We start from the raw sequence: 27,044 nt of genomic DNA, 5'->3' as shown, positions 1-27,044 counted from the left end.
CATTGTAAAGAACCGTCAACCCATACAGAAAGAAATGGAAAGAGGAATTCTCCTCCCTCCCCATCCTGTCATTAGAGATAACCCGTATTATTTTCTCTCTTGTTTATTCCTTCAGATATTTTCTATGGATGTACACAAATACCTGTATATGTATTATCACTTCTGTTTTATCACTAAATATTGATGAATATTTTTGCGGCACATATTAATCCTACTGGAGAATTACGCATGTAAACTACATGAGAGAGCAAATGAAGACACTGTAGGGTTAAGGAGCAAGATCGATAACAAACAGAAAGCACTCCATTGCTGATCAAATAGTCAGCTGATAGCGATTCCTAACAGGTAGAGGTTCTAGAAAGAATTGAGCACGGAGGATCGTGTGTTTGGAGGAGTCCTTTCTCGGGGAGTGTGCTGGGGTCATGGTGGGAGGTGACCACCAATGATTTCTCCACTTCTGTACGTGCTTACAACTCAGAGGTAGAGTCTCTTCTTCTTCCTGTAATGGTGACAGTCTCTTACAGGCTAATGGTGATGCTGTTACAGTTCTGGTGTATGCCTGGCAATTTCAGGTTTTGCTTTCTTGGAAGACGATCCTCATGTAAAGAAGGCTGACCGCCTTGCGGAAGAGAAAGGCCTGACAGATGCCTCTAGAGGATGAGACCCTCAGGAGGGAGATCGGTCCAGCCCCTCGCCATTGCAGCACTCCTGCCGAACCACCAGCCATGTGGCGCAAGTCATCTTGGGTCCTCTAGCCCAAGTCAAGCTGCCCTAGCCGACACTCCATGAGGGAAAGACAAGCTGTCACTGTCATGTTCTGTCCAGATGGCAGAATGGTGAGCAAGAAAATGGTTGATGCTCTTTTAAGCTGCTACAGTTTGGGGTAGTGCGTTATGCACAATAAATAACAGAAATTGATGTCTGAAAGTTGGGTGCTGGCACAACAAAAATCTAAACAAAAATCTAAAAACAAAAAATCGAAAACACGAGGCATCAGCTTTGGGACAAGGCATTGGGTAGAGATTGCGGAGGTGATGAAGGATGAAGGAACTCTCTCTCTGTCTCTCTCTTTTTTTTTTTTTTTAATTAACTTCGTCTTTAACATTTTTATTTTGAAACAATTTTAGACTTACAGAAAAGTTGCAGAAACGATAGAGTTCGTGTACCAGAGTTCACCCAGCTGCCCTAATAATAATAAATTACCCAAAGCAGGAAATTAACATAAACTACAGACCTTAAGTGAACTTCACCAGCTTTTCTGGTGATGTTCTTTTTCCATTTCAGAATCCAACCTAGGATCCTGCATTTGCATTTAGTTGATATCATCTCCTTAGTCTGGGAAGGAGGATCTTAGTGGAGGCTCTGAGAGTGGCGAGTAAATTGTATTAGAGGCTGGAGAAACGGTGCTATATGGTGGCAAAATATTTGGTAGTCCTTGTGTGCAGTAAAACAGAAGATGAAAAATGTACCTAATGAACTTGTAAATCTGGCAACAGGGATTTTCATGCTGAGTGTTCAAAGTATCATTTGGCTTTTAGTGATGTGTGATGGTGTTACAAGAGAGAGATATGTTAAAAAAGGAACTATTCAGTTTTCAAGCAGAATGTAGAGGAAATACACGGGGCCTAGGAGATTCTCTTGAGTCAGCAATAGCCTCAAAGTAAGAAATGGCCTCAGGGGGCCTGTTAAATGTGGCCTCCAGGTAATGATCCAATCAAGACTCTTATGTTAAGGCCTGTCAACATTTTAAGATGTTGTCTCATAGACCCTCTCAGCTAGTCAGAAGGGCTTCTAAGAAGAATCTTCAGAGGAGTCCAACAGCAGCTTCCTTGACAAGGCCCAAAGCAGGCAGAAGTTTGTTTTTGGAAGAATTATAGATGTGGCTTTGTGGGCACAGTTGTTGTGGGCAAGGAGTAAACTCCAATAAGAGTCCTAGAAAACCCACAACATTTTAATGACAATTATATTGATAAAACCACCACCGGCCTAAACTAAAGAAGAGACAGTTTAAATGTAAAAAAAAGCCACTAGGCTCCCCAAGTTTCTATGGATAGGACACAGGCTGAGAGAAGCCATCCCACTGTAAAGGACAGGCCGTGTCTTATGGAAAAGGAAGCCTCAGAGGTCACAGCCTGCCCCTGAGCGCAGGGAGCCCAGAACGGTGGTCCGGAAGCTCCCGGGGAGAAGAACCAGACCCTGCTGGAGGTGTGGGTCCCCAGAGTGAGGCTGCCAGTGCTAGGCTGGCTTTGGGGACTGCTATGGATGGCGGTTGCTTCGTGCCTGCCCTGTTGCCAGCCTCGGACACGAGTTCGTGTCATGGTTACCCTACCCCATCTCAGCACTGTCCGCTGTGAATGGAACTGGTCCTTTTAGCTCACAGGTCTCCAGAGAAGCGGAGCAGCATCCAAAATGCCTCATCCACACCTGGGCCTAGCGCGTGTCCTCAGAGCCGGCGCTACGCAGAATGACAATTTCCGGGGAGGGACGGGGCGGATTTTGCAGGTCAGCGTGTGGGGGTGTGTGCGGGTGTGAACTGTTATGTTGGGAGTGTGTCCCAATATGACCGCCCATAATTCCTCCTATTCCAGGTGGTCTCTTTGCTGTCCCCTGGCATCTGGGCTGGCCCTGTGGCCTGCCCTGGCCGCGAGCCATGAAAGTGATGTTCCGGGACTTCCGAACCCCCGCTTTCGGAGGCCTCGTAGCTTCTGCTTTCTCTTTTGGGACCCAACCTGTAACGAAGCATAAAGGAGCTGGGGTGGTGAAGCTGTCTTGGCCATTCCAGCCCCAGCCAGATGCACAGCTAAAGGCCCCCACGTCTGCCCCCTCCCCCGCACTGTCTGCATGGGAAGGCAGAGGAACGGCCCAGCTGCGCCTTTCCAAATTGTAGAATTGTGAGAAAGTAAGGGGTGGTGGTTCTTTGAAGCCACGAAGCTCACGGTGGTTTGCAACGTGGCAATAGGTAAATAAAGCCGTTATCAAATATCAGGTTTTTTTCTACTGCTTTGACTTCACTCCACAGGCTGTGAAGAGGTTGTAACAGTGTCAGATAAAGAAGCCAGGTTTTCAAGGAGACTAAATTCCATAAAAGCTGGAGCTCATATGCCACCCACAGTCATTGCTCTGTCCACAGAGCTTAGCACAGAACTAGCACATAACAGACTCCCAAATATTGGTTGACTGGATAATTAAATGGGTGAATGGAGATAAAAGATGCCATACCATGAAAAAGACAAAAAAAGATACTTTAAACAGAGTTTGTCTCATTTTATCTTTCAGAAAAATTTAACATTTATTTATTTTTGAGAGACAGAGAGAGACAAACAGGGGAGGGGCAGAGAGAGAGGGAGACACAGAACCCGAAGCAGGCTCCAGCCTCTGAGATGCCAGCATAGAGCCCAATGCAGGGCTCGAACTCACGAACCGTGAGATCAAGACCCAGGCTGAAGCCAGATGCTTAACAGACTGAACCACTCGGAGGCCTCCACTTATTTTATCTTTCAAAAAGGTGCTCTTAGTTTTTCAAAAAATGTGATGCCTCAGAAGCCACAAGGATGCTCTTAAGGGAAGGACTGGTAGGAGTGAGGCACGGGGCACCCCTGAGTCCTTCTCCATGTCCCTCCTGTGCCTAGATGAAAGAAGGTCCCTCTGGAAAGCACCTGGCAAATGCCCCGATACCTGCCGGTACATACAAATTATTACCTTTTTCTATTATTGGCAGAGCTGAAAAGCAGAATATGTGTTCCATAGGACTCCAGCTAGAGTTAGTACTAAAGGCAGAATATCCAATAGCCAGTGCCAGGTTGGAGAGTAAAACAGTCAAAACGGATTGATCATGTTAGGGCTTTTCTTTCCCATCACTCTCTGGTCCGAGTCACAATTTCTGAATGCCACTTGGACACAGTGAGTGCCTGTTTCTGCTCTGTGGTTCTCTCAGGAATTCTCAGCCCCACCCTCATTTCTCTGAGAGTGAGAATTTCATCTAGCACACCTCTCTACTGCGATGTGAAAGGAGACCCATGTGCAAGAGCTCCAGGAGAGCCTATGGACAAGAATGGAAAATTCTTTTTTAGGATACGGTTACTTGTAGTGCCTTCTGGAGAACTGTCTTGGGTAAAATGCCTTTATTTAAAAGAACAGCAATATTTGTAATTAGGATAAATGAAATAAGGGGAGAAGGCTTGGACCCTTGCAAAAATAGGGTGGTTTAAATTCAAACCTATAATTATTATATTTTCTATTCTGTACTATTCAGAAAACCGTGGTAAAACAAATAAAAATAGAAAAGATTGCTTAAAAAATTAAAGCCATTGATTTAGATCTCTATTTGAAAGGTCACTGTGTGGGAGATGTTAAAGGCATTATAGCGATCAGTGTTCAACAAAAGACATTTTAGCAGTGGAATCTACAAAGAGCATATCAACTATTTATATCAGCCACATCAAGTTGCTGGTCATTTCATTTATCAAAGAAAATAAGAAAGCTATTTTCTTTGGACATTCTTTGGGTGTAGTAACAATATAGTTTTGGAATCAGCTGTTAGAAACTATAATTAAAGCTGGTTTATCGTGTTTACTAATTAGTCTACATAGTCAGTCTCCCTGAAGCTTTATATAATTCTCCCTTTGTTACAAGCTTCTGTTTCTCCCTAAGGCATTCTGAATCCAGACAGGTAAAGAACTGAAGTGCCTGGAAACCAATGTATTGTAACATCTGTACAGCCAAGCAGCTCTTTGCAACTGAAGTTGAAAAACAACATATAAATTTTAAGCCTTCTGTATATTAGACAGGGTCAGCTATTTAGAGGTTTCAGCTCTACCACTTGGGTAAGGAGATCTCTTGGGTAGAAGGAAGACGTGAAGGAAAATAAAAATCGAAAACAAAATTTCCTTCAGGAGCCTATTTAATGAACACTGGGAAGGGGTGGAGGTTTTTATGCAGTGACTCCTAGTAACTACCTGATATTGCCGTCAGGCTGGCCAGATGTCAGCCAACAGCGGTGATCCTTTCATTCACCACTAGAGAGAAGTAGAGGGACTGCATGTGCAGAGAGGCAGCAAACTCAGGTCCCATTTTCTTCCCTCTGCTAGTGGGAGTGCCGTGGGCCAGTCTTACATTCCAACACTTTGGTGCTGGTGGTGCACACTCTCTCTGCTCTGGAATAACTCTGTGCCATGGGAATGGAAAAGCATCCTCTCTCCTCAGGCCTAAGGGGCAGGAATGAACCCATTTCCTTCCCAGGAAGTGGATTTCAGAACTTCGCAGAGGCTGTGCGACTAATCCTTACACAGGGTAGGCTCCAGGGGAGGGGCAAAGTAGGGCACGCTAACAGCAAGGACTCTGGAGACAAGACCAGCAACCAGAGAAAGAAAGGTGGGGCATTTTACCCCTTCCCAATCTATCTCCCTTCATTTACCGTCCTCCTCATTTTCCCTTTCCGCACCAACTGGTATTTGCTACTCAATGGGGGCACACACAGCTCAGTTTCTTACCCTGCAATCTTGTGAAACACCTAGAAATCAGGGACTCCTTATCATTGGTTATTTGTAAAATAAATCTCTGGCTCAACCTAGGTGGTGTGGACAGGATTTTCATTTTTGGAAACCAAACGGAGGCCTTTCTCCTACTCTTTCCAGATTACCACCCCACCCCCTTTCCTTTTCCACTTGTGGCCTCCACCTCCTGCAAGCTGACCAGGGCCATGCATGAAAACAGCCTCCAATGAATATCCACACTGAAGCTTCAGCAGGTTGCTAACTCCTGCAGAGCTATCTTAAAAGGATGTTGTATATAAATGCAAAGTGTTATGGAGCCTCAGAGATCTGTAAGAACACTGTAAATATCCCTGGTTTAATTAGTAGTCCTGGAATTAGGTAATGGCCTGTGGCTTCTAAGCAAGCTCTCTTGGGGTTTCTAGTCTTAAAGGGGCTGCCTGCAACCGTGATGTGCAATCTTCTTTCTCCGACACCGAATAAATCCTTTTAGACCTTCCTAAGCACCTACTCACAATTACTGCAATACACATGCAAATTGGTTTCATTCTCCCAGATTTTTAAAAAGAAAGAAAAAAAAAAAAAAAGAAAAGAAAAGAAAAGAAAAACGATCCAGCACCTCAGCCTAGGTTTCAACTCCGATACTTTGGACTCAACTGTCTGCTTGAGTTCTACTTCCCAGGGGAAGGAAAAGGAAGAAATTCCTAGATTCGTGTTGATGGGGTGCTCATTCTCTTCAAGCAGAAACCGGACAACTCACTTTGCAGCTGATCAGTGTCAGGGCAATGCGCTCCAGTTCTCAGAATTTCTGAACCAGCTCTCTCACGGGGACAGGTCAACCAATCGGGGCAGTAGGCAGACTTGACAGGTTTGTTCTGGGCTGACGGCCATCGACTAGGTTCTCGGACCAGATAAGTCACTCGGCTGAGTCTACAGTAGGTGGGGCGCGCTCACCAGCTCTGGGGTAGTGACTGGAAGTTTGTTGCAACACTGGTGAATTCAAGCAGCGGGCTGCTGCAGCAGATACCCTTTTGCCCTGTGAGCACAGCGCGGAAGGGTTCGCCCTAAGGGGCAGGGCGCTAGCGAGGGAGATGCCAGACCCCAGGGGCCCAGCCCGTTCTCCCACGGTTGGGAACGCGCAGTGTTGGCCGACCCGGAGCTCCGATCTCGGGTCTTGGCCCTTTAGCTTGCTCGGCAGGTAGCACGCGAAGGGTGGGACCGGCTCAGGAGCTCTCCCTCGGTGGTCTGCGAGAGTCGGCGACCGCGGCCAGCGGTGCGGGGAGGCGGGGGCACGTGCTTGAATGTGGGTGCTTGTGTAACCAGCTTCCCAGGCGCCAGCACCGACCGTGCTTGGGCCGGAGGCCCGTCTGAGCCTGCTCTTCCGCGGCGACCCGGAGGCTCGGGGTCCCGCTACCGGGACCAGCCAGGAGCACCCCGCGCGAAGGAGGCGAAGCACTTGCCTCCCAAGCCATCATAGGGGAGTGGGAATTTGGAAAGTTCCCCAACTAGGAACACACGTGACCTCCTCCTGAAAGTAGTTCCGACTGCGGCCCGCGTATCCCTCCACCTCCTTTTGAACCCTCCTAGGTCTCCTCGGCCCCGCCCACTCGCAGGGGCTGCCGCTTCCTACCGTCCCGTATTTCACACTCGGGCCCGGGCAGCCCCGGCCGCCAGGCTGCGCAGCCCGGCTGGGGCGAGCGCGGAAGCCGGCCCTCGGCGATCCATCCGGCCGGGTTTTCACAGCGGCCCGAAAGGGGCGGGGCGAGGCAGTCCCCGAGCCCCGAGCCCGTCGTGGAGAACCTAGCTGGAGCCCCGAGGGGAGGGATGCTCAGCCCTCCAGGGGGCAATGCGGGGGGCTGCGGGTTGGGTCCCCTCCTCCCGGGTCCTCTTTTGGTCCACGCGGGCAGTGGTCCTTGGGGACCTAGAAATTCGGGAGCGATGTGCTCCCACACCGCGCGCTCGATTGCCAGCTCTCGTTTTTAGGGCGAAGGAGCCGAGCTGCCGGGGAAGCGGGAGGTGGGGCGGTGAGAGGGAGCCGGATGAGGTGATACACACGGAGACACAATAGGGGGTTGTTCTTTGTGCTGAGACTGACACCTGGAGAACACGGGTGGGGGGCGGACAAGGAGGGAGGGTTTCTCGGCAAAGGCTGCTGCAGGCGGGTCGCCCCGAGCGACCGTGATCCGGCAGCGGTGCAAAAGGAGGATGAGGCTGCAAGGCCGAGCCGGGGAGGTCTGGGGGCGGTGGCAGGGGGGAGGGGTGCCCTCGCGGCAGGGGCCGTGCCTTCGTTTCCCTGTACCCCCACCAGCGCGGGTCACCTGGTCCTCCCCACCTGTGCGCAGGTAACCTCAGGCCCCAGTCAGTGACACCCCTCCACGCACCCCGGGGCTTCCACCTACGGCCGTCCCTGTCCCCGCCGGGTTTGTGGGCTCAGGCCGAGGCTCGGCTCATCTCCCCCCTCCTCTACATCCACCGCCCGCTCCCTCTCCCCCCCCCCCCCCCCAGCCCCGCGCTGCTGCAGAAGCAGCCGCGGCAAGTGCAGCTCCTGACGGGCGTCTCGCACAAGCCCGAGCGAGCCCTGGGCGCTCGCACTGGGCATGCTCAGTGGCGCCCGCAGGCCGGGGGCCCGACGCTCGCCCCCGGAGCTGCCGCCCCTGCCCCGCCGCGTCCCTCCCTCCCCCGGCGCGGTCGCGCCCGCCTCCCGCCTCCCCTCGGGCTCCCAGGCGCCGGGCTCCCGGCGCGGCGGCGGAGGGGGCGGGCGGGCCGGCGGGCGGTGATGTGGCGGGACTCTTTGTGCACTGCGGCAGGATACGCGCCGGGGCGCCGAGCCGCGGCTGCGCTCCGCTCTCTCCTCTCGGAAGCTGCAGCCATGATGGAAGTTTGAGAGTTGAGCCGCTGTGAGGCGAGGCCGCGCTCAGGCGAGGGAGATGAGAGACGGCGGCGGCCGCGGCCCAGAGCCCCTCTCAGCGCCCGTGAGCAGCCGCGGGGGCAGCGCCCTCGGGGAGCCGGCCGGCCGGCGGCGGCGGCAGCGGCGGCGTCTCTCGCCTCCTCCTCGTCCTCTCTTCTAACCGTGCAGCCTCTCGCTCGGCTTCTCGTGCAAGGGACGGTGGAAGCCGCGGGCCCGGGCGGGAGCCGGCTGAGGCGCGGCGGCGGCGGCGGCGGCGGCGGCGGCACCTCCCGCTCCTGGAGCGGGGGGGAGAAGCGGCGGCGGCGGCGGCGGCCGCGGCGGCTGCAGCCCCGGGGAGGGGGCCGGAGTCGCCTGTCACCATTTCCAGGGCTGGGGCCGCCGGAGAGTTGGTCTCTCCCCTCCTACTGCCTCCAACACGGCGGCGGCGGCGGCGGCACGTCCAGGGACCCGGGCCGGCTCTAAACCTCCCCTCCGCCGCCGCCGCACCCCCCCCGGCCCGGGCTCCGGAGGCCGCCGGCGGAGGCAGCCGTCCCGAGGATCACCCGTCGTCTCCCCGTCCCGCGGCCGCCGCGGCCAGGCCTCTGGCTGCTGAGGAGAAGCAGGCCCCGTCGCTGCAACCATCCAGCAGCCGCCGCAGCAGCCATTACCCGGCTGCGGTCCAGAGCCAGGCGGCGGCAGAGCGAGGGGCATCCGCCACCGCCAAGTCCAGAGCCATTTCCATCCTGCAGAAGAAGCCCCGCCACCAGCCGCTTCTGCCGTCTCTCTCCTCCTTTTTCTTCAGCCACAGGCTCCCAGACATGACAGCCATCATCAAAGAGATCGTTAGCAGAAACAAAAGGAGATATCAGGAGGATGGATTCGACTTAGACTTGACCTGTATCCATTTCTGCGGCTGCCCCCCTCTCTGCCTTTCTGTCACTGTCTCTTAGAACGTGGGAGCAGACGGAGGCGAAAAATTCCCGTGGTTTGGGGGCCCGTGGCCGCTACCCCGGCTCGCGTTTCTCGATCGTGCGTGTGTCTGGTGCCTGCTTTGAATGCATTCAGCCCAGGGTGTGTTCGGCGCCGTGGAACTCTCTGCCTGGTTGCAAGTGTCAGGGCACCAGATTGGTTTTCTCGGTCTGTCCACGGGGTCTCCTCTTAAGGGCTATTGTCCGTTAATACGGAATCCAGTGCACGGTTAGTGGATTAGTGAGCTCGGTAATCCGGTCTGCTAAATGAACAGAAAAGTAGGCGCTTTGAGGTTGAGCATATTTCGATTAAATCTTGGCTTTAGGCCCTAGATCAAGGGTATAGATTAGATTAAAATGAAAATTAGTGTTTCACGTATGCATATTGCATCAGAATCTTGCAGTGATTGTTTTTAGTTTCTCGGGTTGCATTGATAGACTTTTTTTTTTTCTTTTTCTTTTCTTTTTTTTTTTTTTTTTTTGATGTGAGTTGTGAACTGATTTGCATAACTTTGGAAGCAGAATCCTTTTCGGCATATATGGTGTTCATTTGAGGACCAAAGTGGGCTTGTATATTTAAACTAAGTCAATCACAACTTTGAAACGGCATTTCGAAGTTTTGTAGCTTCCCATCAGTCGTGGCATACGTAATCTGCCTCCTTAAGGCGTTCTTGCTGGATCTTTGTTAAATTTGCCTTTTTTTTTTTTTTTTTTTTTTTTTTTTGCCTCCGCTGGTGGGGTCGTGTAGGATGGGGCACGAAATTTGCAGTTCAGTAGCACTTTATATCCAGCGGTCTTGTCGCACGAAACAGAATGGAGAGGGAGTGCTTTTTGATCCCGGATGATGATGTGCAGCGTCTGGGCTGTTGCAGGGGTTCAACTTCAGCTCTTGCTTGGAATTGAGGGGTTCCTGTGAGGCCAGAATTTCAGGGTCGGGTCCTCTGACACGTCTGGGTGTCCGTGAATGTGACTCTGACTTGTGTAACCTGTCAAGTGTAACTTACCAGCTAATCACCAGAAATGCTGGCTAGGGTGGCTCACTCCGGCTTCAGACTGTGTAGGTCTGTTAGCGGTTTCTCACACGCTGTATTAAATTTACTGACTCAGGTTGTTGAGTATTCAAGACAGAAACCCGAGAATTTTAACAGAGTATCGTTTTGGTTGTCTAGGCCTTTGTACCTCAAAAGATAGTGGTTATCGAAAGGCATTAATCTTGGCAGTTTCAGGTGTAATAAGCTGGTTTTGATCAGGGGTGGGGATGGAACCCTCCTTTTTTTTTTCTTTTCTTTTCTTTTCTTTTTTTTTTTTTTTTTTCAGAATGGAAAGGATCGCAGACATTGCGAGTTCCTGGTAGGTGAGAGGCACGAAAAACAATTCAGTTACTGGCCCGAGGTGACTGAAGCATCTGGTGAAGGCCTCCCTTAAGACCAGAATTTTGGTGATGTGAGTTATAAGTGTGGGCATTACTTAGTGAAGGTTATGTAATTGCATGAGCTCTAACAGAGCATTCTTGATTAAAAAAAAAAAAAAATCATTTCTGGGCAAATACCAGTAAACCTTTTGCTTAAAGGTAGAGTGGTGCTGGAGTGTCTGTACGTCCTGCTAAAAATCGTGGGGAAGATGTGTCTTTTGAAGACGAGAACGTGCTTTCTATCTGAAGAGGTTTTATTCCTTTGGATTATGTAGCTGTGCACATAAGCGTGCACAGCTAATTTTGCCCGAGTGTTTGTTTTGAGATGAAGAGAAAAGTTACTGAAGAAGGAGCTTTGTAGCACACAAAACGTAAGTTTTCTGTTAAGTTAAAAAATAATATTTTAAGGGAATATTTAGAAGTTTTGGAGCCTGCATTAATTGCAAAACTAGGAAGGCTGAACTTGACCCGCTCGCCTAGAAGATAATTAGTTATGGAAACCCTTCTCTGATTTGTAATTTATTTCAAAAGCAGTCTACTGTTGGCAGGAATTGACAGTCATCTGGATGTATAGGAACAAATTAATTAAATGCTTATTTAACTTTTTAGGAAAAGTCCTCATGTAAGAAAATGTCTAGAATGCTGTTTGGTAGATTGCTTTTATGATTTAGAGTACGTTTATACTATTTTTACTTTACCCATTTGCTTTCAGATTGTCAGAGTTTGAAGATTAAAATTACTCTGCCAGGTTCTTACATGTGAGTAGTGAGATGATTGGCCAGTTCTCTGACTTCAGATGTTTGCCTCTGTACGTGACACTTACGTGACTTAGAACTTTCTCTAAAACTGTGCTTTTCGTTTTGGGATGCATAGAAAGCAGTATCAAATATTGCATCAAATGACTAATAACACTTAATTTCTAGAGTTGTGGTTTTATTGAGCCAAATATTGATACGGAAAAAAAAATCACTTAGGAAAAAGATCAGTGAAGGGCTCGCTTTTTTGATAGTCGCACTTCCAAAAATTTTGATGCACCAAAGCACTTTGCTTTGCTTGGTTTCACTTTAGTGGTCTGTGTTTATTTGGGGGGGGGGGGGGACGGGGAATTAAAATGGCCATTGAAGACTCTCTCTGGCAGGTTGTGGTGTCTGTTTCAGCAGCTAGCCTGTGAGAAGGTAAATTGCTTTATGAAAGTAGCGATTGGAGTATTTCTATCTGTAAGATGATTTCTCAGAGGAGCAACGAGAACCATTGTTCAGTTTTAAAATATTATTTGCAAAATTGAGTTATTCTAAAAATAATTTGTTGGTATCTTACAGTTAGTCTGGAAAGTAGTGCTGAACATGAGACTGTAAAAAATTTCGTGTCTTTCGATTTCATGGAAACTTTAGGCTTTGGTTGTATGTATTTTTCTTGTTCGATGAGTTTGGGTCTTTTCAAATATTAACCATAGGGAATATTTTTTTTTTTTTAACTTGCAGAGGGTACAGTGACTATTGAAGTTAGCTGTATTCTAGGATTAGTGCTTACTGAAATGACCGTATTGTATTGTCAGGTTTGTGTGTGTGTGTGTGTGTGTGTGTGTGTGTGTTTAGGTTTTTTTTTTTTTGAAAGATTCTATTCACGATTTTTACTTTACACTGTTTTATATCTGCTAAGTTGTATTTTCTGAACAACATGACCACCTAATTGGGGCCACCTAAGTGCGGTATGACAATGTGCAGACTTCATTTTCATGAAAACTATTCAGGAATAAAGGGGATCTGAAAGAAGAGTAACTTGAAGTTTATATGATTTAACATAAGGAAAAAGGAATTTTATCGCTGTCCATTGTAAAAGTTTGCACGGTAGTACAGACCTCAGTGCAGATTTACATTGCTTATAATATACTAAATGAATATTAGATGAATAAACATCATGGTGAACAAAAATGTGGTGAGTTGTATATAACCTCCTTACTTTCAAATATATTTTAGGAAGTGTAGAAAAGATGCATTGGTATTCCTTACCTTTTAGAATTTTATTTTAACAACGTCAGAAACGTATCTGTCAATATTTTCGCTTTTGTGTGGAACGGTGTATCTGCTTTTTCCTAATAACCACATAAAATCCACAAACCTCTTAATGTTACAGACTTCTGTACTTTTTAGAAGTGAAGTCTTCAATTCTTATTTTCACGTGTTCTCATTTTGAGATTTGCCCCTCTTGCTATGTGTTCATTTGGTGATGGCTCAGTATTTTAATGATTTTTAAGTCACTGAAGTAATTCCTTCAGTGACTTTTAATGGAGGAGTATTTATTATGGGAAAATCAGTGCACAAAGTTTCACCATTAATTCACTCTCAGTGAACCTTTTATTTTAAAAATTTGACCTCAGCCTTTTAGTAGGACAGATGTGTAGGAAATGTTTTTATATTAATATTGTACGTGAAATGGAGTTTTTAAAGAGAAATTTAGAAGTGTGCGTGCATGTGATAGTTTGTCACTTGGTGGTGATACAAGGATGTAGCTTCCAGAGGATATGTTATTAATGGTGGTATAAAAGATTTATTTGATATCGTATTTTTTTTTCCTGTAGAAACCATTAGTTCTGAAGATTTATTTCTATTCCATAGAACCCTTACTCTTTACTTGCCTTTTCTTTCCTTTCTCCTTTCTTGTTAGATAAACTTTAAGTCAAGTCAGTTTTGGAGAATTCTTTTGTGACCTGAATTCTTTCAGAAAAGGTGTTAGGATTGTTGTAAGGGTGGTGACTTGAGACATTTGTGTCATCTTCTGAGAGGGGTCAGTAATGATTTCAGTAAATATTCAGTTCTGTTTTACAGTTGCTTTCGGTCTGGTGGCTTTGAAATTAATGTCGTTGCTGTCAGAACTGTCAGTAATGTTGAGGTTCAACTGCATGACCTTAAGTTGGTAAGATTCTCTGAGCAAATTGGTATCCTTAATTGTCTCCTAAAGGCCACGTACTGCCACATGCGTTCTTTGCTAGGTGATTCAAAAGTGTTTTGGTCTGTCAATAATGATCGTCTTTCTAAGTATTGGATACACGCAGCTAGTAATGTAAAACGCTTGTCATTTGTGAGGAAAGGTGAAGTTAGTATAGTGGATTTGACTCTTCACCTGTTCCCTAGTTTTTTAAATGTTTTTCATTGGTTACAGAAAAGGTATTAGCAGTGGGGTTCTTTTAAAGTCATTTGCACTGGAGTAAAGTCTATCGGAAACCTATTAATATAAGAAGAACACACATTGTTCAGAGGTGAAGTAATTTTAGGTGGGAAGTTGTAGCTCAGTATAGCTCAGGAGTATTCTCTTCATTTGCAGCAGTTTGCATTAGGAGGCAGGTGGACCTCTTCAGGGTGTTAGGCATTTACGTGGTAGCCTGGACGGTCCTGAGAGGTGGATACAGTGGAAGAGTACTTACACCTGCATTTTAGGTGGTTCTACACTTTAATTGTCGTCAGTAGTCGTCGTGTCGACTACGGAAGTGTTTGAACATTGGGTTAGTGTGTGTAAATAAGTATAAAGTCAGCAGACTATCCTCATATTTCTAAGTAAGGAACTCTCCAAAGAGATTACCTTGGTGGATATTGTTTTACAGTTTTCAAATAAGATTAAATTTATTTCAAATTGCGTTAAAATATTATTAGTTTTATGTACACATTGTGTGTACGTTGTTTCGTTTTAGATGATGGGGTAGCAGTGTGGGCTCTGCAGCCAGACTTTCGGCCTGTGTTGGGATCCTGGTTCTCCCACTGAGCAGCTGGGTGACTTTGAGTAGGTTACTTCATCTTTCTCCATCTGTTTTCATCTGTAAAATTTATCTTAAAGAATAAATGAGATGATGTAAGTGACTCACTTAGCATACTGCCTGCCACATTGTAAATACATGGTCACTGCTGCTGGTAAAACTTACAATTTCAGATTACCCACATGTGAGAAATTTGTATTTTCATTTATTATGGGAGGAGCAGTGACTGTAACTGAGTTTCCTCAGTTTGGGATATGTTAGAATTTTAATTGGTTGAGACTATGAGTAGAGTTTGAACTCAGGGTGTCCCTTTAGGCGCTCTGAGTGTAAGCAGTCTGCGACTGCTTTGTGTCATCACACACGGAAGGCAAAGGTCCGCTCCCTCCCACAGTCTACCACAGAAAATCAATTATGCTAATCACAGAGGATTTGCTGTAAGATAGGTAAGAGGACAGCTTCCTGGTGTTACTGCATCATGAAGTAGATGTTTTCAAGTAAAAAATTGTTATAGTAAGTTTTCTTTAGTGTTAAAGATAGGTCAATTTAAATATCCTGTATTTTATTTACAAAGAGTAATCTTCTCAAAGAAAACTTTGAATGTATGATACAAAAAGTTATATAAACTTTATCAATAAAGGTATGTATCTTAGCATTTCTTTTTTAAGTTCATAGTTTGGGGAGAGGCATGGGACTTTGAGTGCCAGGTTTCAGCTACTACAGTACAATTTATAGTTAATCTCATGGTGCATTCATATAACGTAAGAATTTTAATTTAGTGTTGAAATTTTGTGTTATAGTGCATCCCGTGTTCACATTTGATCAAGAGTCTCAATATAACTTTAGTCCCTGGAAATGGGAAGAAAACTAAAGAATTTTTTTCTTCATTCATTCTTACCAGGTGTGGCGAAGGATGGTCTAAGCTTGAGATCTGCCTAGTAAAGGCCATCGTGTGTGTATAGGGATGCTTCTTTTTTCCCTTTGTCCCTGCTGGTCCCTCAGCTGTCTCCCAGTACTCTCAGTACTGGAGCACTTGATTTCCAGTGAATTTCTGGGCTTGTTGGTTTGTTTTGCATTGCAGAATGAATGGTGCCCTGTCTCATTATATATGTGACTTCTACGTATTTTGTTGTGTGTTGTACTAACTGGCTGTAGTTTTGGTTTGGTCCAGGTCTAGGTTGGAGAGTTGAACGTTTGACATCTTCTAGGACAGTAGAGTTGTCTAAAATCCTCTTTCTCTCATGCCACATGCCATCTGTGTTTTGCTTTATATCACTACCCAAAACTTACAGTTGATTTAATACTGTTAAGTCCCTTCAGAATAGTTGTGAATTTTATTTTCTTTGATTTTTGTAGATTTGCAGGCCAAAATATCAGAATTTCTTCATTACTAGTAACCGCAAGGATTGCATTCTGCCAATTTTATATGTTTAATACTTTTGACCTTTTAGAACGAGTATCTAATTATTTAAGGTGTTATGAAATGCATTGTGATATGAATCACATCTTTTTAAAAAAAATTTTTTTAACATTTATTTATTTTTGAGAGACAGAGACAGAGCGCGAGTTGGGGGAGGGGTGGGACACAGAATCCGAAGCAGGCTCCAGGCTCTAAGCTGTCAGCACAGAGCCCAACCCAGGGCTCGAACTCACAGACCATGAGATCATGACCTGAGCTGCAGTGGGACGTTTACCCAACTGAGCCACCCAGGCGCCCCTTGAACATGTATTCTTTAAGTCAGATGGATTCTTGAAGTGATTTATAAATACAGAATACATGCTCAAATTGCAAACAACTCTTTGCTTTAAAATCAATGCAATTTTTCTGTTTAAAATTCCTTTGCTCTCATGAATTAGTGAGACTTCTTTTTGAGTATTTTAGTCATTTTGAACTGATTGGAGGTTAAATAAGTAGAACTGAAAACTTTTTTCTACTTTTAAAATGAAGTTTGGGTGATGTTACTAAGCTTGATTTTTAGGTGTTTATTTTTTAAATGTGTATTTATGTATTACTCTGAGTCTGTTAGAGATCAAATGGAATGCTTGGGCTTTTCCTGTTTTTTTTTTATTTCTTAATGTGAAAACTGTGTTTTGCCAGGCTGTATCTAGCCATGATGTAAAATTTATTTAACATTCTTACGTAATCATTTATGAGATATGAAATGAGAAAGATGAGAACTTGAGTCAGAAGGGTGTTTTTCTTTTTAATGTAGTAAGTAGAATTAGCTGGCGTGTATCCTACCAATGTCTTAGATTTGTTTAGCGTTTTTTATTAACAAAGCCTTTTCTTAATCTTTAGCTCATTTGGTTTTGCAAAGAAGAAAAGAGCCTGAACAAAGTATTACTGTCCTTATTTTTTTGTAGTATAGGAATCATGGCTCCAGTAAGAATCAGTAACTTGTTAAGAGGTAGTTGAGATTGAGTCCAAGGAAGGATGCAGCATGTTCAGGCACTTGGTGCAGTATTTTTCCCATTATGTTATGTCAGTGGTTCTCAAACTTTAGAGGGCATCCGAATAACCAGGAGGGCTTGGTAAACTATAGATTACTTGCCCTACACCAAGAATTTCTGAATATTAGGTCTAGGTTGGGGTCTGAGAATTTGCATTTGTAGCAGGTTCCCAGGTGGTGCCAATCCTGGTGGTCCGAGGGTCATACTTTGTGAGCCACCATACCATACCATACTATCTTCAGTCAAACAAATCCTTAACGTGTGTTTGTTCTGTAAACCCTAAGTAGCTCAACATGGCAAATGTTATTCTGATTATGTAGATGAGGCAATAAGTTTAGAAAAGCAGCATGGTGGAATGCAAAGAGCATGGACTTAGGAGTCAGCTAGACCTAAAGTCCAGCTTAAATCCTTGCTCAGCCACTTGTCAGTTGTGTGATAAAAGATACACGGCTTAACATTAGTGAACCCTATTTTCCACATCTCTAACATCGTGGTAAAAATCCTTGTAGGGTGGTTTTTAGGTATGTTGGAACTATAGGTTAGGTGTTTTTCAGAATATTGGTTGCCAATTGGGAGTGACCCCTTCCCACCTTGTCTGGGCGTTTGGCAATGCATGGAGACATTTTGGTGGTCATAGCTGCGAGATCGCTGTGGGGAGGGATGCTCTTGGCATCTGGTAGGCATCTTGTAGCAGCCCAGAGATGCTGCTGTGCATCCTACAGGTTACAGGACAGTCCCTCCCACAACAAAGAATTATCTGGCCCAAATGGCCAATAATGCGAGGTTGAAAAACTCTACTTTAAACGTACCAAGTGTCTGGTACATGATAAGTATAATATTTGATGGAAGTCAGTACCTTTGCCATTAGGCTGCGGTATGGCTTGTCAATTTGCTAATGACTGATGGAGCTAGGCTTTTACAAAACATCTAGGTCTTTGGACTGCTGTTAGCCCGGTACTCTTTATAAAGAGAACTTTGCCCACAAAAGATGTCACTGGTGACTAAAAAGGTTTATTTGAAAAAGGCTCATGTGTTATTTGGCTGATTGTGAAAGTTTTGCTTTGAACTCCTTTTAGAAAGACTGAAGATGTTTTCAATAAATGTCTAAATGTACCTTAAAGGGAGGTATTCAGAAGGACGTTACATAGAACCGCTCTAACAGGATGGATATGCTCTATTAAAAAACAAAAAACAGAAAAACCCAACTTTTTTTCATCTTTATATTGGCAATAGTTTTTAATTTTAAAGTAATCTTTAGCTTGTTTCCTTTAATTATATACTTGTGGAGCAACTGAGAGATACTTTGCCCCCAGTGTATTTGGTTTTTGTTGTTTAATGCATTCTTTAGTCTTAGACTTTATTCTAAAGCTGTTTTTATTATAGTCAGATATGGTGGAGTTAAATGTGTGGGTACAAAATGGCAAATTTCTGACAAGTTATTAAAAACTTCTCATATCTTTCCAGATAATGATAGTAGGGCTGACTCTGAGGTTCCCTGATGGATGTGTTGCATTCTTTTCCAGACCCTAACTTTGCTGTGTCAGCCTGTTGAATTAAAGTGCTTTATTTATCTAATTAAAAAAACTTGCATTAATGTGAAGTTTTTAGAAGAAATTAGGACAGAGCTTTAGATTAGTTCAGAGATGAGATGTCAGGGGAGTATCTTGGTGGATTCTGAATTTTGTTTTGTTTTTAGGGCAGACAAATGTAATTACGAAAGTGTTCTAGGAATAGATTGTTTGCTATGAGGATTTTTTGTTTTTTTTTTTTTCTTTTTCTGTTTGCTTGATTTTACAATTTACTTTGCCTCTCATTTTACACAAGCAAAGTAAAATGTCAGGCCTATCTTAAACCTTCTTATGAAATTTAAGTTTTGACTGAGTGTTGTGATTCTTTTTGAAATTACAGGAGGTATCCAGAGATACTGATAAATATTTTAAAACCGGGACTGCTAATTATATGATAGCTTCAGATTTGTTAAGGAAAACAGATGGCATTTTTTGCTATAATTTAATTGAGTAAGGCTCATGGTATTTATTTCATTACATGAATAATAAACTTCATTTGCTTACCATACCTAAGAAAATTTCTTTTAAAAAATTTGTTTTATAAAATATACAACTAAAGAGAATTTTTTAAAGTGCTCATTGTCTTTCTTTGAAACTTCACGTTTCCATTTAGCTTCTAGTTTATGTGCATTTATTTAAAAATGTAATTCACCAGAAAAAGTGTCATTCATCATACTGAACTTAAAAGGTGTGTGTGCATTTTTAAACAATTTCCAGAGTCCCTCATAATTGGCTTAACTATTTTAAATGTTGAGGCTATTAGATATATTTATTTCCCTATAGTTATACATTAAACTTGTTTTCAATATTTGGCTAATATTTTTTCCTGCTATATTTTTCTGATTTTTTTTTAGAGCAGATTTAAGATGACCTAATATTAGGAAAGATTTTCATGATTTTGATTCATAAAATCATAATCTGTTATGCACACAAAAAAGCTGAAGTGTTGGACTATTGAAGTTTTTTTCCCCTTGGTTATTTATAGGAAAGCTATCGCATATTTAAAGTTTTAAGCATATTTTACTCATTTAAGTAAGAAAATATCTAAACACTTTGGATCTGTCAAATTTCCTTTTGTAGGAAAATTGTATTGAAATTAAAGTGGATACAGAAGTAATTTGAATAAGCTATCACATTTTATACTAAAAGTAGTTATAACTCTGTTGCATTCCTATCTTTAATCAGAAAGGGTATGGCTTGTCATGATGTTACTGTTCCCTGGAGCATACTTTGAGTGATACAGTTTCTATTTGCATAGTTGCCTCGGTAATTGGTGATATTTATTGATGAAGGTTTGCTGTGCATTTGCACTTATAATCAAAAGTTGCATTTGTTAGTGTCAGATTTTCAAGTGTCAGGTATTAGAATAGGGAGATAATTTTGACATTAGCTGAATGATAAATCTCAGTGAATGTATTAATTCGTGTACTTAGAACAAAAATATTGAGGAAGAAACAGACTTCTCTTTTTTAAACAAAATTACTTGTTAGAGTAACATTTTTCTAAATGAGGTAAAATTGTTTCAGTTATTAAACTAAAAAAAAATTTGATCTAGGTGTGGTATATGCCTTCTTGGTGCTAATGTAAACAAAGTAATAGTAAAAATACTTTGTGAATGTATGCGCGTGTCTTTTGAAAACTGAAGAAGCACTCTGACGTCTGAAGAGTTCATGGACTAGTTGTAGGAACCTTACGTAAAATAAATAGCAGCACACTGAAAGTACGATGCAGTTTTGCATATCTAGTTTCTGTCCACTGTGATCAAAATTATATGTATTACTGCAAAATACACCAAGGTGCTGGTTATTAAGGCTATTTGGATTTTTTTTTTAATACTGAAAAGGTCACACAGATTGTGATTATTGTGTTGTGTCCAAGAACTAAGGCTTACCATCTGTTACTCAAACGTAGGGAAAAGTTAAGATAATCTACTGATATAAGTGGTCTTGACATTTCTGGTTTTGGAATCATCTATTAATTACAGTCTTTAAAGACTAATGTCAAATTTTAAGCTTTTGCAAAAACAAAACCTAGTGGTTATGCCAGTGTTTATATTTTTCTACCAAAATGCAGAGATACTGGTTGAGAACTAAAGCTTATGTAATGGAAGTCTGGCTTTTAGTCATTTAGTTTTACAAGGTTATTTGGATATTTAAGTGGAAACATCATGTTTTAACTGAGGTATTAAGTTATACAAGATTTCGGTATTTTTAAACTCTTAGTTTTCCTAGCAGTTGATACCTAGGAATTCATTATTACAGAACTTAATCAGGAAACTGATTTAATATGTATTCCTTAAATATTTGCTTTAAAATATTTTTCAGGTTCTCTGCTTTCTTGTACAACTCACTTCTTATCTTTCTGCTAGTAAATGAGTTTTCTGCCTTTAAAATTTTGCTGTTGCCTTGGAGCCATTACATAAGGTGTTTCTATAACTTAATTCCTTTTCACCCCTAAGAACTTGGTCTTGCCAAGGTGCAAAGAAGTCTTTAAAACTGCATGTTGGGCATAATAAGATCTGATTAGTTTTAATCTACTTTGTTTTATTTATTATATTGACTTTGTTTTTTTATTGAGAAGTTTGTCATCATGACAAATGATTAATGTGACCCGGTATAATATATCAGTTTAGGTAGGATTTTGGATTTATGTTCCCACATCCAACTTTGTGTTTAGGGCCTCTTTTTTGTGTGTGTAAGAAACATCTTGCCAATTTCAAATTCATGTCTGATGGAAGTAGATAGTTTTACCAGCATCAGTTTATAGAATTTGTTCAGGTCTGCACTGTAGGCCATGGAAGGAATGGTGCCTTTTTGGATAGACAGATAATGTGTGCGTAAATTTCCTCTCTGACATTAAGTGAGGCGGCACACATTAGGTGAGATTTTTGTCCAGATACTAAGTTGTTACTTGTTTTGTTTACTGAATGGTATTTAAAGAGTGTGTGTAAGGTGTTAAGAGCTCCTTTCTCTCTCTTTTTTTTTTAATGTTTTTTTATTTTTGAGACAGAGGGAGACAGAGCACGAGTGGGGGAGGGGCAGAGAGAGAGAGAGACAGACAGACAGACAGACAGACAGACAGAATCTGAAATAGGCTCCAGGCTCCGAGCTGTCAGCACAGAGCCCAATGTGGGGCTCGAACCCGCGAACTGTGGGATCATGACCTGAGCCGAAGTCGGACGCTTAACTGACTGAGCCACCCAGGCGCTCCATTCTTTCTTTTATTTTTGTCTTTCTGTATATTGAACTTCATGTTTTTAAAAAGTTTATTGGTTGACAGAGTTGATTCCTTAGTTTTTGCTTTCATGTTTCAGCTTATTTTCCAAGATGATTAGTATGTTCTCCTCTGAATATGAAGATTCCACAACTAATTATGATCAGTAATTGGGCATTTTTTTCCCCAATTGTAATAATTAGATTTATACTAAAACGATAATGCTTCAGGAACAAGCATTTAAGGGTAGCTGATGAAAATTAAAAGTATTACCTGTTCAATGTAGACTTGCTCTCATATTTTTTAGTATATTTAAAAATTGCATATTATTAAAATTTAAAATATGAATTTTCACTTGTAATTCAGTGTATGTAATTTCAGGGTTTTTTTTTTTTTTGATAATCCACATATTCAAGTGATTATAAAGTTCATATAATGATAAAAATACACTCAGTGGGAAGTGAATATTTTTCAATAGTACAAGACAGTTATCATAAAGTCAGTAATATGAGTCTTCCTAACGTAGTAATGAATGCCAGTATGTGTGCCTTCGTGTTTTAAAACCTACATGTATTTCTGGCTTATATTGTTTTTATCCAGGATTAAAATACTGCAGTTAGGCAAAACTGTTTTTGCCAATTGGAAGAAAAAAAAGAAAAAAGAAAGCAAGTCCTTTCCAAATGATTTCCTGGCTTAGATATAAAATAAAAAGACATGATTTTATTATATTAAAGCCAAATATAAAATGAAGCAGTCTAGCTACACACTTGCTTGGAGCTGGTGTGTGTAGTAGTTTTTGAATATTAGGAAATTAGTGCGTGGTTGTATCTAAAAGATCAATATAGTTGGAAATGTTGGAATCTTTTTTTTTTTTTAATGCAGTTTACTACTCTTGAGTAATTTGCACTAAATATTACTAGGCCTTTATTCTCAAACTCTTGACACATCCCTGGTCATCTTCCATATCTTACCTGTTTGTTTTTTTTTTCTGTAAAAGTTAATAGCCTTTTGTCGTTTTGCATAACTGTATAGAGTAGCCCAAACCTAGTGGTTTTATCTGTGGTACAATAAATGATAAAAGCATGGCTTTTATAACAGAGTGAATTACAGAAGTAACATTAAGTCTAATAGCGAATACAACATTTATAGCGTTACAGATACTCTTTTCTGTATAGTAATGGTGGATCAGTGTTATAATTTTAACTTTTCTAATTTTTCATGTTATTTATTATGATTTTGCTGTAGAAAATTAGAGTTAGCTTTGGCTTAGTTCGGGTATATAATGCTGACAAGTATGTCTAATGCATTTTGTTGACCTAATGATCTTTTTGAAAGTTGTTATGTAAGTTATAACCGTATTTTATTTGATTTGTCATTGGTAGTCAGTCTTGGATGTTTGTTAGTGGAAGCAAAACCATAGAGAGGGGGTAGGGTGTGCGTGTGTGTATTTTAACAGCAGCAGAGTTCTGAAACAGGAAATCAGTCTTATCGTATTCATCCAGAGACCTAGGAAGAAGGTAATTGTTTCTCATACTCGTTAAAACCAGTTAGTTGGGCAACTTAAATTTTTAGAGGTTCACAGATGTAGGCTTGAACAGTTGTAGATACATTATTTCATAACAACTCTGAAGAAAAATTGATTAAATTCGTTGAGGGGACTAATCCAGCTAATACACTAAAAAATTGTACTTTGGATTTTAGAGTATTGCTAGCATTATCAGTGACTTGATAAGATACTTTTCCGTGGTTCTGATTTGCTTAAATTTAAATAAAGTTCAGAGTTCCTTGATTGTTCCTTTAAAAAGTTTTTAGAAACTGTGTGTAATCTTAATCTTAAATTTAAACAGTAGGAAAAATAGTTAATTCTGTGTCAGGTGTATGTCCTGACATTGTCTTTCCCTCTTTGTTAATGTACATATGCTCATAATTACATACATATGTATTCACAAAGTAATTTTTATTTGTCATTTTTAAAGCTATATATAGGTAATATTTCATCAGGTTAAGTACCACATTTTGCTTACTGTACTATGTTAAGGTTATTTCCATTTTTTTCTTTTATAAACAGCATTATTGTGAATATTGTGAAAAGTATAGTCTACTTTTTTGTTTGTTTTCGGGTGTCCACTATAAAAGGGAAGAGTGTTTCATAGCTCTTTGTTACAGATTGTAGATTTCTTGTCAAATGAACCAATGTATAGTGTTGCTACTAAGTAGAAGACTTACTAACATTCTTGATGTTACCTTTGAAGAATGTGATTTTTTATTTAGAAAGTGAGATCTAGGGGCACCTGGCTGGCTCAGTCTGAAAAGCATGCAACTCTTCATCACAGGGTTGTGAGTTCGAGCCCCACGTTGGGCGTGGAGCCTACTTAAAAAAAGATTTTAAAAAAATTTAGAAAGGGAGGTCTACACTTCATTTCAAAGCAAAAATATGTGTAAACTTTTCAGTCAAGACAAGTTGGTATAATATAACAACACGAGAGAAAGTTGTGAGGTTCTAATTGTTTGGAGGAGTAGAAAACTCCAGTAGAGTTCATAAATTACTTGGCAGTCAGTCTTCCTTTCTGGTTTGGCACTGTGGGCAGTTAATTTAGAAGTGTTAAAAGGAACCTAAAATTTATGCTAAAGTGAATTGAAGTGAATGTATTGGAATTCTTTCTTTTATAATTTGTTTATAAAAACACCATATTGAGTCGCCTTGTAATGAGACATTAAAACTAAAATTAACAGGACATTTCTGACCCATGCAAACCTCAAATAATAATAACTTCTTGCTACAATTGTAGAGCCCTTTTCAGTTTATAGATTTAAAGATATATCTAGATATCTCATTTGATCCTTGAAACAACCAGTGAAGAAGTTACAGCAGGTATTATCATTATTTTGCAGAAAAAAAGACACAAAAAATATTTGAGGCCCAGAGATTTAGTAATTTACCTCAAGTCATAGGTTTTTAAATTGCAAAGCTGAGAACGGAACTCTGGTCTTCTATATTAAATGACAGTATGCATTAAGTGCTCCCGTACAGGGCCTGGCACCTAGTAAATATTTAAATGTTCCTGTGTCCTGTGTTGTTCTGACCATTACTTCTTTATTCATAAAATGCCCATCATTGGGAGCATTCTTTCTATTATATTGCTGTAGTTCAAGCTTTGGTACTTTAGAAAATAAGATTTTAGGCTGTGTTACTTTGGTCTGTACCAAACTGTATACCAGGAATGATTATATGCTTTGTATGTTGGGACAAATTGTTCTCAAATAATGAACAATTAGCACTTTATCAACTGGAAAATTCAAGGAAGTCCTATTTCTGCTTTCCTACCCATATGAGTCTTCAATTTAGAAACCAGATACAAACATTTTACACATTTAATAGGAAAAAACAAAATGTAGTAAGAAATATGAAATGTTTCATTAAATGAAAAATTCTTACAAGTCTATGAGAGTGGCAGTTATTTAAAGCATAATTTGATTAGTAAAGTTGATAAGACAGATATAACTGGGATACGCGTGGAAACTATTTGTTACATTTAAACTTGTTAAAATTTGTTGAAACAAACATGTAGACCTGGTGTAGCTTATGAGTCAGTGGCTGAATTTTTTTTCCTCTCACCTGATCCTTAAGCATCCGTTAGTTGAAAGCCCTGACAAAAAGCAGGGAAAAAACTCCAGAAATTCCTGGAAAGGAAACTTAAATGGTGAAGTCCTGGTATTTGCTAACTTGCTTTCAATTCTCCTTTTTAGTCTATTTATTCCTTCACTCCTGTTGCCGGCTTAGCTCAGTGTTCTCTTGTGAGCCAGGCCCCTTCAGATTTGCTTTCAACGCTTTTTGATCACTACCTCTGTGAATCTGTATGTCATTTTCCGTGTGCCAGCCAGTCGTGTTCCGTGTATGTTATGGCTTCATTTTGTCAACTTTCAGCCAGTTAGAATTTTAAAGTAGCTTATATGTGATCGGTGGAAATAAAATATTTCCCTAAAATAATTATGGCAGGAAAAAAGTGTTACTGGTTTGAATACTACTACTCTATTGGTTTTTTAGTTTATAAGTTGTTTAGGGATAAGTAGATTTATATATTATGTTGAATACTACAAAGAAACTTCAGAACTTTATTTTCAATAATTATACTTAAATTAAGATTCAGTCTACCTTCAGGAACACACTCATAAAATAAGGTTTAAGGAGGTATTTTTGGTTATCCTCTATTTGAAAATTCTTAAATTTGTAAAATAAACCCCATTAATTTAGGTTCAAGTAAAATTTTGAGAAGGTAGGTATGAAATCTCAACTCACAAGTTGTTTTCTAAAAGGTGTTTTGTTAACTAGGCGTAACTTAGCATATACTTTTAGTGTTTTAAGTCATGATTGGATACTTAGAACAACCAGTAAAAATTTATTTAGCTCATATAATAGCCATGTTATTTTACAGCATGTCAGTGAATGTTATTGGTGAAACGGACTTCTGTGGACAGGTGTTAGGACTTAATTACCTTTTTTTTAAATTTTTTTTTTTAAACGTTTTTATTTATTTTTGAGACAGAGACAGAGCATGAACGGGGGAGGGTCACAGAGAGAGGGAGACACAGAATCCGAAGCAGGTTCCAGGCTCTGAGCCGTCAGCACCGAGCCCAATGCGGGGCCCAAACTCAGGAACCTTGAGATCATGACCTGAGCCGAAGTCGGTGCTTAACCGACTGAGCCACCCAGGCGCCCCTTAATTAACATTTAATTTTTTTCTTTCATTCAGTTTTCTGTCGTGTGAGATGGGATTGTTGTAGCACTTGAATCAAGACTGTCCAAATATGGTCTATGTAATTATCAAAACAGCAATGAGTCCCTTAAGATCTTGTATTTTATTGTATGTAAATGATACCTTAATTAAAACAAGTTGAACACATTTGCTCAAAGGTTGGGCCAAAGGAGACTGTCTGCTGTATGTCATGCATGTCATCTCCTGTAGCAGTGGTGGCTCTCGTGGCTCTCCAGCTTAGGCGAGCGAAACACAAAGTACCAGGCGTGTACGTGTGCGTTTCTTCTGCCTCCCTGCTTCCTGCACGTGGCCACTGATAATGGGGAAAGAAGGCTTTTGTTTTTCCTTTGGGGAATTTGGGAATATTTTACATTTGTTCTGTTTCTTTTTTTTAAAAGTTTATTTCAGACAGAGAGAGGGAGGGAGGAAGAGAGAGAAAGGAGAGTGAGGAGAGAGACACAGAGGATCTGAAGCGGGCTCTGCGCCGTCATCCCAGAACCCGTTGTGGGGCTTGAGCTCAAGAACCGTGAGATCATGACCTGAACCGAAGTCAGATGC

At 41.6% G+C, this 27,044-nt stretch overlaps 3 protein-coding genes across 19 annotated transcripts in view; 2 read left to right on the top strand and 1 right to left on the bottom strand.

Annotated features, from left to right (window-relative positions):
* Positions 1–5,346, top strand: part of LOC132685549 (uncharacterized) — a 34,280-nt gene extending 28,934 nt beyond the window's left edge. For 15 of the 17 annotated variants that reach the window (XR_014135399.1, XR_014135404.1, XR_014135403.1 and 12 more), the window contains one exon: positions 573–5,346. The gene's annotated coding sequence lies outside the window, so the exon portion shown is untranslated. The other 2 variants (XR_014135395.1, XR_014135396.1) reach the window with 2 other exon arrangements.
* Positions 5,347–6,062: 716 nt separating this feature from the next.
* Positions 6,063–7,214, bottom strand: KLLN (killin, p53 regulated DNA replication inhibitor). The gene is given in 3 exon segments (XM_060641112.3): positions 6,063–6,881; positions 6,883–7,115; positions 7,158–7,214. Coding segments are annotated over 3 exon segments (459 nt in total). The 3' UTR covers positions 6,063–6,712.
* Positions 7,215–8,467: 1,253 nt separating this feature from the next.
* Positions 8,468–27,044, top strand: part of PTEN (phosphatase and tensin homolog) — a 92,312-nt gene continuing 73,735 nt past the window's right edge. Inside the window, exon 1 of the mRNA XM_060642997.3 lies at positions 8,468–9,273. Within this exon, the coding sequence (XP_060498980.1) occupies positions 9,195–9,273 (79 nt within the window). The 5' untranslated portion in view covers positions 8,468–9,194. The remainder of the gene's footprint in view (positions 9,274–27,044) is intronic.

Source organism: Panthera onca, chromosome D2, assembly GCF_046562875.1.
Source record: "Panthera onca isolate mPanOnc1 chromosome D2, mPanOnc1 haplotype 2, whole genome shotgun sequence".
NCBI classification, from domain to species: domain Eukaryota; kingdom Metazoa; phylum Chordata; class Mammalia; order Carnivora; family Felidae; genus Panthera; species Panthera onca.
Note: the sequence above shows the minus strand (reverse complement) of the source record. Positions and strands in the feature narration are given on the sequence as shown.